Source organism: Chrysemys picta, chromosome 6 (genome assembly GCF_011386835.1).
Source record: "Chrysemys picta bellii isolate R12L10 chromosome 6, ASM1138683v2, whole genome shotgun sequence".
Classification (NCBI taxonomy): Eukaryota; Metazoa; Chordata; order Testudines; family Emydidae; genus Chrysemys; species Chrysemys picta.
The window spans coordinates 28,317,257-28,330,858 of record NC_088796.1 but is presented as its reverse complement, the minus strand read 5'-3'; the positions used below and the strand labels follow the sequence as shown (position 1 = coordinate 28,330,858).

General features: G+C 42.4%; 2 protein-coding genes across 2 annotated transcripts in view; both read right to left on the bottom strand.

Annotated features, from left to right (window-relative positions):
• LOC135972348 (myb/SANT-like DNA-binding domain-containing protein 7) overlaps positions 1-13,602 on the bottom strand; it is a 554,005-nt gene that overhangs the window by 262,269 nt on the left and 278,134 nt on the right. The window lies entirely within an intron of this gene.
• PTGER4 (prostaglandin E receptor 4) lies at positions 540-12,748 on the bottom strand. The gene is made up of 2 exons (XM_005282147.4): positions 11,021-12,748; positions 540-2,685 (listed from the first exon to the last, which is right to left on the bottom strand). Exons 1-2 carry the CDS (start codon positions 11,840-11,842, stop codon positions 2,092-2,094), a joined length of 1,416 nt encoding a protein of 471 aa, XP_005282204.1. The 5' UTR covers positions 11,843-12,748; the 3' UTR covers positions 540-2,091.

Genomic DNA, 13,602 nt, shown 5'->3' with positions numbered 1-13,602 from the left:
GCTTGATTTAAAAATTGTCAGTGAAGGAGAAGTCACCACAACCCTTGGTAAATTGTTTAAATATTAAAAATGTACACCTTATTTCCAGTCTGAATTTGTCTGGCTTCAACTTCCATCCATTGTTCCCCATGCAGATACTTATAGACTGCAATACATACCACTTTTGATGCAAGTACTTGTGTGTACGGGCTTACCTTTCACTTTCTACATCTATTCATTCACGCAAAACTCAATTGCTCCAAAGTTAGCGGACAGCAAGCACAGCAAGAGTGAGAGCACTGCCAAAGATTTTTATATAATAATTTTGAATGAAGACTCAAGTGTGTTTTGGAATAATTCATCGAGCTGTACTCCAACAGAGATTCTGCAGGATGACTCCTTGATAGTTGTTTAGTGCTTTGGAAACCGAAGGAATGGAGGTCATTTTGACAGCTGTTAAATAGCGTGGTTTGAAAGTTGTGGTTTATTAAGATGAGGGCTGATGGGCTGGCACTGAGTGAATTACACGCACAATTAAAGACTTGCATAAACTCCTGAACTCAAGCGGAATGTTTCCATTTAATTGCGATCTCCAAAATGATTTTGGTCAGTACAACTGCTTCTTAAACATATCATCAATATCAGGCTCAGGATTTTAATTACAATAAAGCAATTCACATGAAAACACTGTAAGCAACATAACATGCTTAATATTTCTTTGACAATTTTTTCCCAAAGATCTGTACATAATTAATGTTTGATACAACAATGCTGCTGGAACAAGATCTATCTTTTAAAACATAAACACAAAACTCCTTTTCATCACTGGTTAACAGTTATTTATGGCACTACATTTTAGTGGTAAATAATTCTCATTGGGGCTGAGTATGGGGTGTGAGATTATATACCTCTACTTTGTAATGAAGATTCTGCTTTGCTTGTTTCATATGATTATTTGATGGAATATCAGATTACTCAATCATAAGATTCTTTTTACTCATTTAAAGTAAAAGGATAAATGTTATAAAAATACCTTTAGTACATTGGTGATTTTTAAACTAGAGTGAATATTAAAAATATTAACCAGGAATTGAAAGTTTTAGGCCCCAACCCCAAAAGCAATTTATGCAAATGCTTAATTTTATTCATGTGAAGAGTCTGATTGACTTCAATTGGACTGCTTGTGAGTGCCATTAAGCATGTGTGTAAGAGTGCAAGGTTGGGGCCTTAGTACTTAGGAGAAATTGTGTTCTGCAGATAAATATTCACAGCACATAAATAAAATCTAGCTTTTTAGAATGTACACATACTGGAAAGAATATATTAAACTTAAAAGGTGTGTTTTCTTTTCTCCCTTAATAGCACAAAATGTTTCCATTTAATTCAAAAAGTTTTTATTTGTTCCCATCTAGAGAACTAGTTCTCCACCTACCTGTAAACTTGTATGGAAAACAAACCTAACTCAAGAATGTCTATCATCAGCTGGCACTATTCGGAGGAAATGAAGGTTGGCAATTGTTTCTATATACCTTGTATTAATAATAAACCTTCTCATAGAGAAGAATAGATTTTTAAATATTTTAAATGATGATATTTACAGCAATAAAAATTCACATTTTCACGCATTAGTGAGACTCTTTAAAATTGTACACCAGGCAGTCGTCATAGTATCTCTACCCAGTTCCCAGTAACTGTCTCGCCTTCAAGTCTCTAGTACCCAGAGACTTAAAACCTTGATAGTTGTGGCAGGAGGGGGGAGAGAAAATACATTTCTAGCAGATTTGGACAAAAAATGACAGATCTTTTCAGCCATAGAGTCCCAGCAGCAATCTTATGTCACAGAGCAATACAAGGTAATAACGGTGTATGTTTCCAAACCCATTAGACCTGTCCTGTATGTTTTGTGATGGCAGGGCCTGTCTGTAGCAACTGCTCCATGGTATGATCCTCAGTAGTCTGGAAGAACTGTACCCATCACATGGCAAGAGAAAAATAGCCCTTCAGAGTGTAGCTGACCCCCCCGGTCCCCTTAAGTAGGCAGAGTGCATGTCTATTGCACCAGTTTTTCCAAAGTATTGGGAAAGGATCATGTGTGTGTGATTCCTTTCATTGCTATATACACTTTTCTGATAAGTTCAACGTTTCACTGGGAAAGGTGACCTGGAGGGAGCTGCTTTTGGGCACAGAGCTGGCTTCGCCACCAGACCCGACTTCATTCACCAGAAAGACACTCTCAGAGTCCTGTCCCGGCAAAGAGTCTGAGGTCTCTGAGCTGCGTAATGTCCTCACTGATGTAGTGTCACACTGAGCCAGACCAGCACTGGCTCCTGGCAGCAGCATGCGACCCCCAGTGCTACTTTCACTTAGCTCTGGAGGGTAGAGCAATGTCTGTGAGGTGCTACTGATCTCCCTCAGCTCCCGAGAGATGAAGGAAGGTGAGTGGCTGGACATGGCGGAGGAGGTTCGGCGTCCATCCGCACAGTTGAAATTGCTCCCAGAGTGTTGCCTTCGAGCCCCTCCAATGCGGCAGAAGAGGCACTTGATTTTCTCTATGACTTTGCTGAGCACTGTCTTGCGGAGGAGGATGTAGACCCAGGGATCCAGGATGGGGTTCACTGAAGCAATGCGGATGGCCTGCAAGTCAGGGTTTTGACTGACATCCTTCACTATGTCTGGTCGGTACAGTTGGTTCACGAAGACACGTACCTGTCAAGGGGAAAAGAGAGACCCATATTTACAGTTCAATGCAGCAAACCAGAGATGACATTTCAAAGAAGAAATCAGGCTTAGCAATTGCATGTTACAACAAGGGGAGAGGTTGGCAAAGCCAAGCTTCTCATGTCAGCAGCAGGTTTATTTTTGGAAAGGGCAAAGATCAAGGAATGAACTATGCTGTAAATTGACCTTTTTTCCTTACTCTTGAGGGAAAGAACTGCTCTCATTTCCCCTCCTGATTACTGCCTAGACCCCTGAAGTATCCTTGTATCCATGAACCTTTCCAGTTCATCCCTAAAGTTTTTTAATTTTCAAATCCCAGGTGGTTGTTTTTCCTTCTCTTTATAGGGCCCAGAATTCAAGATTTAGACCCAAATCCTTGTATAACCAAATCTTTGCCAGCCAGGGGTACAGGAGGCCCTAGGCCAATTGAGGAGACCTAATCATTGCATATTTCCTCCAGCTAGGCTCTCATAATTGTATGTTTAAAACCAAATGAAATCCACATTACCAGCTATCAGGCAAACTGGTCTCCGGAGACAAGCCCAGAGCTGCCTAATCCCTAGTTAAGAAATATTTGTGCTGACAGCTTCCATTATTAGAGCTTCAAGGCAATGTTTTAATACCCTCAACATTCTGCTTGTTGGAGCTTGTTTTAAGAAATGCTAACAGCTGCCTCTAACGGCCAGATTTTTCATTGATTAGGATGATTCCAGCACTGAGCAGAACTGTTTAGATCTTCCCAGCTGGGTCTGCATCTAGGTTTGGATTGAAAGGTGCAAAAGTAATAACCCTGAAATGTTCAGGATGTTCAGTTCAATTGCTGGGATACAGAAGTTTGTTTAAATAGTGTTTCTAAGTAACCACTCAGAAATTTTGTAGTGAATTAACACTTGATTGGGATCTTGTTTATCCATAGTAGGAGTTGACCATTCAGGCTCCTTGCTTTAAAGAGAGGGGAAACAACAGCACAGTTCTAGCTTGTTCATTAAGAGCCTTTGCAATCACTACTGTGCATAAAGTCCAGTCCAACACTAATGTCAATGGGGTTATCTTTCCAGTGACCTTAATGAGTACTGGTTTGGATACACAGAGCTTATTATGTTGAAGTGTTCCAAGCTGAACAGTTTCAAACAATAACTTTAACTAACAATCAGGACTTGAAATGTGTCCCAGGAATAGGAAAGCCATTGGAAAGCCTTTCCTGTGGAAGACCCTACCTGCTTTGCAGACACTATCAGGTAAGTTTAGGCAAATCAACTTTCCTTATTTGATATCATAAATATCCAGAACCAATAACAGATTTTATGAATTCTCCTCTTTGTCTTGACTTCTGAAGTGAATGTTTGTCAGGTTTTGGCCCAGTTGGATACGGTTTCAGACAAGAGGTTTAAATGAAGTGAAGGAAAACATAAGAAAACCTCTAAAGTCATATTTACCAGAAAAGTGTGTGTGAAACAATCCAAGACTGATGAAAAATTTCACAATTCAGTACAGTAATGTGAGGTTTGGATTGATTCTTCCTACATAGAATTCAGGACTTGAATTCATGCCCAGCAACTTTAAATTCAGCAACTTAAAAAAAAAAAAAATGCCAGGTCCACCTCTTGAGTGGGAATTTGAGTCTAATATGTGTATCAGTGAAAGATAGTGAGTATCTGATGGTTCCTATGCTGTCCTGCTCAATCTGTAGTAATCATTTTCTGAGCTATCGCTATGTAATCTATATTCAGGATTGCATTCCTTTACCTGCTTAAAGTTAGATAATTACTAGGTAGAGATACAAGTATCAGTCAGTGATATAAAAGTACTATGGAGAGTATCGCTATCAATATAACTACCAATTAGTTCCTCTTAAAGGGATTTTTTTTTTTTAGTTACCATATTAGGAAGCAAAATTGCCACCTTTTCTGACCTGAGTGGTCCCCTTGTATCACTGCTTGAGGAACAATTGAAATAAGACACTTATTTAAAATGTATTTCCTCTATACATTAAAATACATAAAATATGGGCAAATTCTACAGAATTGTAGTGAAGAAAAGCCTTCACCATTTGGCCCTGAGAGTTTGTGTTAGTGCAATAAAAGTAACCCGATTATCTAGTTTGACCATAAAGTCTGGTGGAGAATCTTACCACTAGGTGGCACCATTGTCACACTTTTAAAAGCTCCTCTTCCTGTCTCTAGTTTGAGGAAACACGAAAGATCAGTTACTAACTGTGGTACTTGCTTTGACAGGGAGAGGTACCATGAAAGACATGCCATGACCAATTTAATGTTCTTTGAACGCATTACCAATGCCAGCCACAAACCATGCAGGCACTAAAGAGTTCTGCTGCTTAACTCCCACCTCTCTGAGATGAACTTCAGCACTGAAACGCTGTCATCTCTCTTACATAGACTCTGTGTCTGAGAAGAGGCAGTCAGAACTCCAGAAAGCAGCAGCGTTAGCTTTCTTTGACATCTGCTCCTTCGTTTTAAAAGCCATTCTTGGAAGATTCACTTAGTTATTTGTGTACGGAGGAGAAGAATAATGCTGATATTTTGAAAAAAATGAATAAATCTCAGAAATATAAAGTTTAAATTGCCAGAGAGGATTTTTCTCCTGATCCTTTCCTCTTAGGAGATTTTTTTTAAATGCAAAGGACTTCTTCCACAGCAAATTCAAGTATACCCTGCAAATGTACATACATCTGTCTTGACACAGACCATTTAATCTTTGCTGAAGGACTGCCTGCACTGACAGCTAGGGCTCCATAAGAGAGTATATTGTGGTTAGATGCACAGTATTTATTTTCCTTCAGCCCCTTCCAACTGACATTTATACTCCATGTAAACAAGATCAGGAAGAAATTAGCAGGGGAGTACTACTAATACATTCAACTGATACAGCAGAGACATCTTGAAAGAATTTGCCAAAACCACTCATAAGAAATGTGTTATTGTTCCAACTTTAAAATTTGATCTTTTTCATTCTATTTTTACATAGCTGTAATTCTGGACCATCAGTTTAATGTGAATGATTAAAAGGTAAATTTAGTTATCAGCTAACAGCGTCTGAACAGGAAATTCATGTACTTGACACATCCCTTTATGTTTACCTGGCAGAGCTTACTGTAATATGAGAATCTATTGTAGTGCTGATTAAATAGTTGATAATGATTTCCAATCACTAACAATGTCTGGTTACATTGCAGTAAATCACCTTATGATGTCTATATTCCGAATAGTCCACTGACAGATGCATACTAGGTATGTATAAAAGACACTTAATTTGGGCCTACTTTGTGAAAACTTTAGAATGTACACAGCTGTTACTACATTCCCAACAAGCCTATGCCATAGCTTTTATCACAAAATCCAATGGCATATCAAACTAGTTTTACTAGTACATGCCCATACGAACTGCATGTATCATTATTAATCATATGTCTGGCAAAAAAGAAACTGAATGGATCTGCCAGTTCAGTCATTTCTTAAGTAACTGAATTAATATTCACGTACAGCATCTTCTGCAGAGCAACACTGAAGTGCATATAATGTTTTGCTGAAAAATGCTCTTTTACAAGATTGTTTGATGAAGCAAAGTCAGCCTGGCCTCTTATGAACATCCAACCAATCCACTCAATTACCTTGAGGCAATGGATTACTGTGTATCAGAACTAGTTTGACACTTGAAGTTGTCCAGTTTGAAGTTCTAATTAAAGCAAGAAGCAAACTGAGACTGATCAAACCCTGGCACCAGAACAGGTTTGCACTAGTTAGATTTCTCAATTACTGGGAGCAAAGAGTGTTTTTTTTAAGGTGTATTAATGAATTGCTTCTCGTGGCTGTGTTGAAATTGTTCTGAAATTTATGCCCAAGTGATTAGATTCTAGAATCACTTGGCTGCTACTGCTTCTGCTCACACAGTGCAAGAGTCTGGTTTTTGCTTTTCCCTCTGACTAAATGTAAATATAAGTGGCAATTTCTACCCATCTGAAGTACCATCAAGTGCCTTTTATGATAGTTATTATGCAGAATAAACAAAGGAGTAGCCCTCTACCCAGTTTTCACCTGTTCTCATAAAAACTTCCCCATATCACCTATTGACATATTATAAATAGACACCTAGTTAATAGCAAGCAGGAAACAAATTCTGTAGTTGTGTAAGCCAAATATGCTTTGTCCCACAGGGATTTAATATTTGACATAGGTGATCATGCCATTGCTCCAAAATCTAGTCTGCCATCTCACCTCTGGCCATGGACAGTCCTGATACTTCAGAGGAAAAATAAACAACATTAACCCCTGGGACAATTATAAATTAAGTTTAAAAACTCCTTTCTGGCCCCTTCAGGGATCAAATGTATGCAGTGGAATATGAGATTTTATTACTCTTACTACCTTAGCGTACCAAGCTAAATGTATTGTTAGAGATCATTAAATGATCATGCCCTTTAAAAAAAATTGACCACCTGCAGCATTGAATTCCAAAATTTGACTATGAAGTATCTCTTTACTCTTTCGAGAGTGTAAAAGCAAAAACACAAATACTAATTTCTACTATGTTTTCAATCAAATCCCCTCTAATATCACCTTTTCCATACCTTTAACTACCTTTACTGCCATTTTGGAAACCTTGCAGTCCTTTAAATATTGCTTTTAAGATGAAGTGACCAATGATGAACTTGGATAAAGGTCTGGACATATGTTTTGTATTACTTTCTATCTTATTTCCTTGATCAGACTCTTCACCAGGCCATCCACAATAACTTTCTGCAAGTTCAGAGAAGAGTATGTGAAAGATTTAGATTATTTTTGCTAGAGTGCATTCCTTTTAATGTTGTCGGTTCATTTTATCTGTCTTTATGCTCTTTTGTTTGCTCAAGTCCATCTAAAGTTTCTCACAATATTTCATAGGTTTTATTAATGAAAGCTATTTAGTGCCATCATAAAACTTCACTGATTCACTGTTCAAATCTTTAAAATATTAAAAACACTGAGCTCTGAGAGCATCCCATTATTACCTTCTGTTCACTATGATTCAGTTTCCTATTGTTTAACCATTCTTTAAATAAAGACAAGACTTTATTTATTACACCATGGTTATTTCTTTTTCTGAAGTTCTTTAAAAACCTTTTGTAAACCTACGTAAATAAAGTCCACTGGATCACCTTATCTATTTTATTATCTCCTGAAAGAGCTCACTCTGAGAAAGTAAGATGATATGATTCTCTCCTACAGAAGCTGTGTTGCTCTGACCCTATTAGGTTATGGTTTATTCAGCTCCTGTCACCAATAGGAAATCAGCTCATCAGAAAATTTCATAGCCACAAAGAAGCCTCTGTGTCTGCCTTATGTAACTGCAGAGTGCCACCAACAGTATCTGGATGCTCCCCCTCTTCCTTATCAGAACAGACTGTTCTGTAATCAGTTCCCTCTGTAGTGAGGGCTCTAAGTTTAATCAACAGGATCTGCATTGGCTCATAAAATGTATAGGCAGGTTAATGATTTTCCAGTCTTTCTGCCCAGTGGCTGCTTTTAAAGGTATATTGCATATTCATACCTTCCTTCCACTATTCCGCACCTTATTTCCTTCAGAACATTAAGGACATGTCTACACACAAAGTTGTACCAGTGTCATTAAAGCGGGCCAACCCCACAAGTATGGATGTAGTTATAGCAGTGTAAAGGTGCTCAGATGGTTATAGCTTAAGCCTGGCCCATGCTTAAAAGTTGTTGATATGGCTACATCAGCGTGTGAAAAGAATGTTTCCCCCAACCTAGCTAATTTAGCATGGAGAGGTGGTGTTCCTACAGCTATGGTAAAACCCCTTCTGTTGGAGTCAGTTGCGCCCACTCTACAAGGTTATGCCGGCACAGTGATGTACCATAGCTATGCCACTATACTCCCTGTAGTGTAGACATGGCCTGAATCAGTTAAATTAGTACAACATCTATGTGTAGATCAGCCCTTAGGTCTTGCCTTCACTGCTAACAAAAACAGGGTAACTAATGTGGTGCATGAGCTATCCTGAGTTAAAAACACAGTGAAGACCAGGCACTTTAGTTTTACCATGAGGTAAAGTAGGCAAGGCCAACCCAAGATCGGGGCATAGAGTTGACCTCCCCTCGCTTACCTTGCAGTAAAACTAAAAGTGCCTTGTCTATGCTCTGTTTTTACCTCAGGACACATGTTACCCTGAGGTACAAAGTACCACACTTTTAGCAGTGAAGACAAGACCTGAGATGATGCAGTCACCAGCCTCCCACCAAAACCGCTTACCCCCCAAGACCATTAATTTTGATTTTCAACAATCCAGTTGCCTTTCTGGTGCAGCCACCCCCACCCCGTATATTTTGGTTATTCTTTCTGTAAAAGTTTCTCCATGATCTTTAATGAAATTGAACCACATCTCTTTGTATTCGGCACTGAGACTTCTTAGTTCCTCCTCTCTATCTGGTCCTGCATGAGATTCACCCACTAGTTTATATTTAACTTTCAGATCCTTTTTCTTGCATTTACCTATGTTCCTTCCAATAATATGGTATTAAAATATTTTTCAGAGTTGTTACAATGTCAGCTTAATCTAATTAAGTATCTTCAGTCCAATATCAGGAGGTTAGCAATTATATGACCTGAGTGTTGATTGAGTAGGAAAACAGAATAACTGCGCAGTTTCTGATCTTGGGCTACACAGCTCTAAGCACAGTTCTTGGATCTGATGTGTGCATGCACATGGGTGCACACATATTAGGGAGACCAGACAGCAAGTGTGAAAAATTGGGACGGGGGTAGGGGGCAATAGGAGCCTATATAAGAAAAAGACTCAAAAATCAGGACTGTCCCTATAAAATCGGGACATCTGGTCACCCTAACACACATGCACACCCACACTATATGCTGATACAAAAACCATGCTTTAATTGAGTCAACCTTCCAATTCTTAAGATGTTTTCCAAGACATTAAGATGTCCTGCAAGCAATAACATGGCAAAGTGAGCAGTTGTGCCAGGGTGCACTGCAAAACATTAGGCTGAAGGCCAAGTGGCTGCAGCCAAAATGCCAGGATCCAGGCACAGCTGCACTTCACTGAGTTTTATACATGTTAGTAATGTGGCAAAACTGGCCTGACCCCTGCAATTATACTATTTAACTGAATAGTTCACAATCCTAGTTGGCCAATCATATTTTACCCTCATTATGTGGATCCCTGTTATAATAACAACCCTGATATGGGGCTATTCCAGGATAGCTGCCACCTACAGTAAACTCCATTACAATTATCTGTGTTCTAAAACCATCTCTTTCTAATAACACTCCTACCGCTCAGCTCACAAGATCCTGTTCTGGGAAGGTGGCAACTATGCATAGCCAATTGTTTTTTTTTCTTTTAATGTATCTGAGTCAACAAGAGAAAAAAGTTTGCCAAGTTTTATTTGTAATTTTGTGTTGAGTGGCAAGCACTGACTGAGCCCAAAGCTGGTATTTTTGGTATTCGCTTCCCCTGGAGTTAAGGTGGAGGGCAAGAAGAAGGTTAGTTCACTAATCAAAGGTTGGATCCTACTGCCAATGATGTCAATGACACCAATGGTAGTAGCTTCAAGATTGGGCCCCAAGTGATCTGTTCATCTGTTTCAGGAAGTTAGCCAGTCATCTGTGATCATGCCCGGTACTAACATGATCTCTAGATTACTTAGGGCCAGATTCTGCCACTCTTACTCTAGCTGAGAAATCAACAAGAGTGCCCACAGATTAAGGCATGACTCAAGGAGAGTAAGGGTAGTAGACTCTAACCCTATGATGGTAAACTCTTCGGGACAGGGAGCTTGTTTTTGTACTTTCTGTGAAGTGCACTGCACACTGTTGGTGCTATATACATAATAACCTCGCTCTCCTCTGTGTCTTAACACAGCAACACTGCAAATACTTTAAAAATGCATTAAGCGTCCTCAAGTGCAGGCCTGTCCCAAACCACATTCACTTGCAGTTTGATTTAAAAACAGATTTTAAGATACCTTAGAGTCTTGCCAGGATTTTCCTATGATATTTCTCTGAGATACTGGGGAAGCCACTCTGTTTTTTTGTCGTATTTTTAACACTACAATGTCAAAGGCACCTGCAGCTGAGGATAAGCATTTATTTTTGTTACCATTCTAAATCAAAATAAGTTTAGATCACTGCCTATGTGTGTGTAATCTCATTAGAATTGTTTTAGTGACTTGTGAGAGCCCAGAAAATAGAAGCCTTGTCCTACAGCCACAGACTAAAAGGAGGTGGGTGAGTTTTGTCCCAGAGGACTTGGTGGTGGGGAAGATGGAAAGGGCAGTGCAGTGTTACTTACCACGAGAGGAATGGAGCAGATGACCACAACCAGGGAGGTGGCAATAAGCAAAATGACCATCTGGATCTCTGCTCCAGCCATGCGACGAAAGCTCCTGCGCCGGCGAAAGTCAGACAAGCGGCTGGCGGTGTTGTCTGTGCCCAGGGAGGTGCGTCGCATGAACTGACGGTGCATGCGAATCAGGGCCACACACACCAAGACATTGCAGACTACCGTGACCATGATTAGGAAGGAGCTGAAGCCGGCATACATGTAGGAGTAGGCGGCATGGGTGGCCTCCTTGGTCTTCCAGTCTATGAAACACCAAGTTTGGGGGTACTGTAAGGTAGATTTGCCTAGTCCCATGCTGGGTAGGGCGCAGAACAGCACATTGGAGACATAAATGGCAAAGAGAGTGAGCCCTGCCAGCTTCTTATCCACATAATGGTTGTAGAAATAGGCATGGTTAATGGCCAGGTACCTTTCTATAGACATGGCACAGATGATGCTGAGGCCAGAGAGCCCGAAGAAAAGGAGGATGAAGGAGCTGTATTCACACAGTTCAGATCCACCCGGCCAGCGGTTCTGCAGGTATGTGGCAATAGTGACTGGGCTCACCAGACAGGTCCCCAAGAGGTCAGTGATTGCCAGCCCACACACCAGCGTGTAGAAAGTGGTCTCCTTCTGCTCCTTCCTGGACTTGCAAAGCACCACGATGGCAATCAGGTTGCCCACCACCCCAAAGATGAACATGACAGTGGGGATGGTGGGGGGCTTGCCGTCCCCATGCTCACTGGTGGAACTGTTCGCTGTTGTGTATATGGTGGTGTGGTCAAAAGACATGATGATGAAGATTCTGTTGTTGTGGGTTGTTAGGGGAGATGAAAACAAAAGTGGATCCAAAAATGCAGTTCAAAGACAAGTCCCTCCCCCTCTGTTCCCCCCAAAGCGTCAAGGAACAAACTGCAGTTCAAGACAAGAGATTCAATAAAAAAACCTCTGCATTTCAAGGCAAGGGGGGTGAGCTTAAAAAGCAACTGAATTCAAGAAAAAACAGACGCAATGGAAAGTGAAGCCACCAAAAAAAAAAAAAGCCTTGCAATTCAAAAAGCTGCAGTTAATGTTTTTTCTTCGTACCGCTTTTGTTGTGGCTCCTGTTCTATTAGTTTTTGGGCAGGTTCTTGCACTTTCCAAAGTTCAGCTCGGAAACAGATCCCAGCTTCTGAGAGTGGGGGACTTTCCCTTTTTCCGGTGCAAGCTGCTCTTTTCCTTGTCTTTGCCCCTCAACTTTGTACCATCAAAATCTTCCCAATGGTCTTCCTCCAAAAAGAGGTTCAGAGAGATCCTTGAAGCATCGGCGTTGCTTTCCAAACCCTGTCCTTTTGCCGTGTGTCCCTGCGTGCCAACAGCTGCTGAGTCCAGTTCCTTGAGACGTGGAAATAAGGATTCAGAGGAGCAGAGGTGGGGACTGTCCCAGCCCCTTCTTTCCCAACTTGTTCAGGACCCTTTGCGGTGGGAGCGCGCAGGGCGCTGGAGTTATAAGAGCAGCGGGCGGTGGATGGCGATGGCAGGTGCGTGTCTCTCCTCCCAGTCGCCTCCGTTGGATGCTGGACTGAGCTGCTGGCAGCTCGGTGCTGAGAGTCCCACGCAGCCCGGCTGTGTGAGCTGTGCCAGTGGCTGGCCCCTGGAGCTCATCCCTCCTCGGAGCATGTGCTGCCGTGTGTGTGTCACCCTCGCTCGCTCACAGGCGGGGCGAGCCTCCGCTCCCTTCAAGTTTCTCCGGAGGGGGAGGAGGCAGAGGGGGCAGCTCCCCTGGGCTCCTCCCACCCCCCTCGCCCGATTGGTCGGGGGAGGGACAGCACCGCCCGCCGGCGGTACCGCCTCGCCCGCCGCAGCAACAGCGCAGCGAACATCGGCACAGACGGGCTGGGCTGCAGGTTGTGCAGAGCCGCGCCTGGGACGGAGCTTTTAGGAGCACGGTGGCTCCTTGGGGGCCGGGGGGAGAGACACCGCAGTGGGGCTGGGTCAGGGGAGCATTGGGAATTGGGGGCTGAGAGGAGAGACCAGAGTGGGGTTGGGGGGCACTGGGAATTGGGGGCTGAAGGGAGAGACCAGAGTGGGGTTGGGGGGCACTGGGAATTGGGGGCTGAAGGGAGAGACCAGAGTGGGGTTGGGGGGGCACTGGGAATTGGGGGCCAGGGAGGGAAATCACAGTGGGATTGGGCAGACTGTTAGAAAACTGGGGGGCAGGGCACAGTGACCCCTGGGTGGGGCAGGGTGGGAGGCGGCAGCAGGAGGTGGGGATGGTCTCAGCGAGTGGGGGGAGAGGAGGCAGGGACAGACACTAGAACGGTGGGTGGATGGGGCAGGCCAGGTCCAGTAGTGACATCCATTCTCCCTCCTGAGACTCCAGTGCCATCGTGCAGGCCTGGGCTGATCAGAGAGCATGGGAAGAAAAGGGGATTCAGGAGAGCCAAAGCTATAGGAGACACTCAGGAGGGAAGGAGGAAAGCAAGACTGGGGAAGTGGAGCCAGGGAGCCAGAGGAAGACGAAGGGGAAGGGAAGGGGCCTGGTGATGGGACAGGGGAACCTATCCACATGC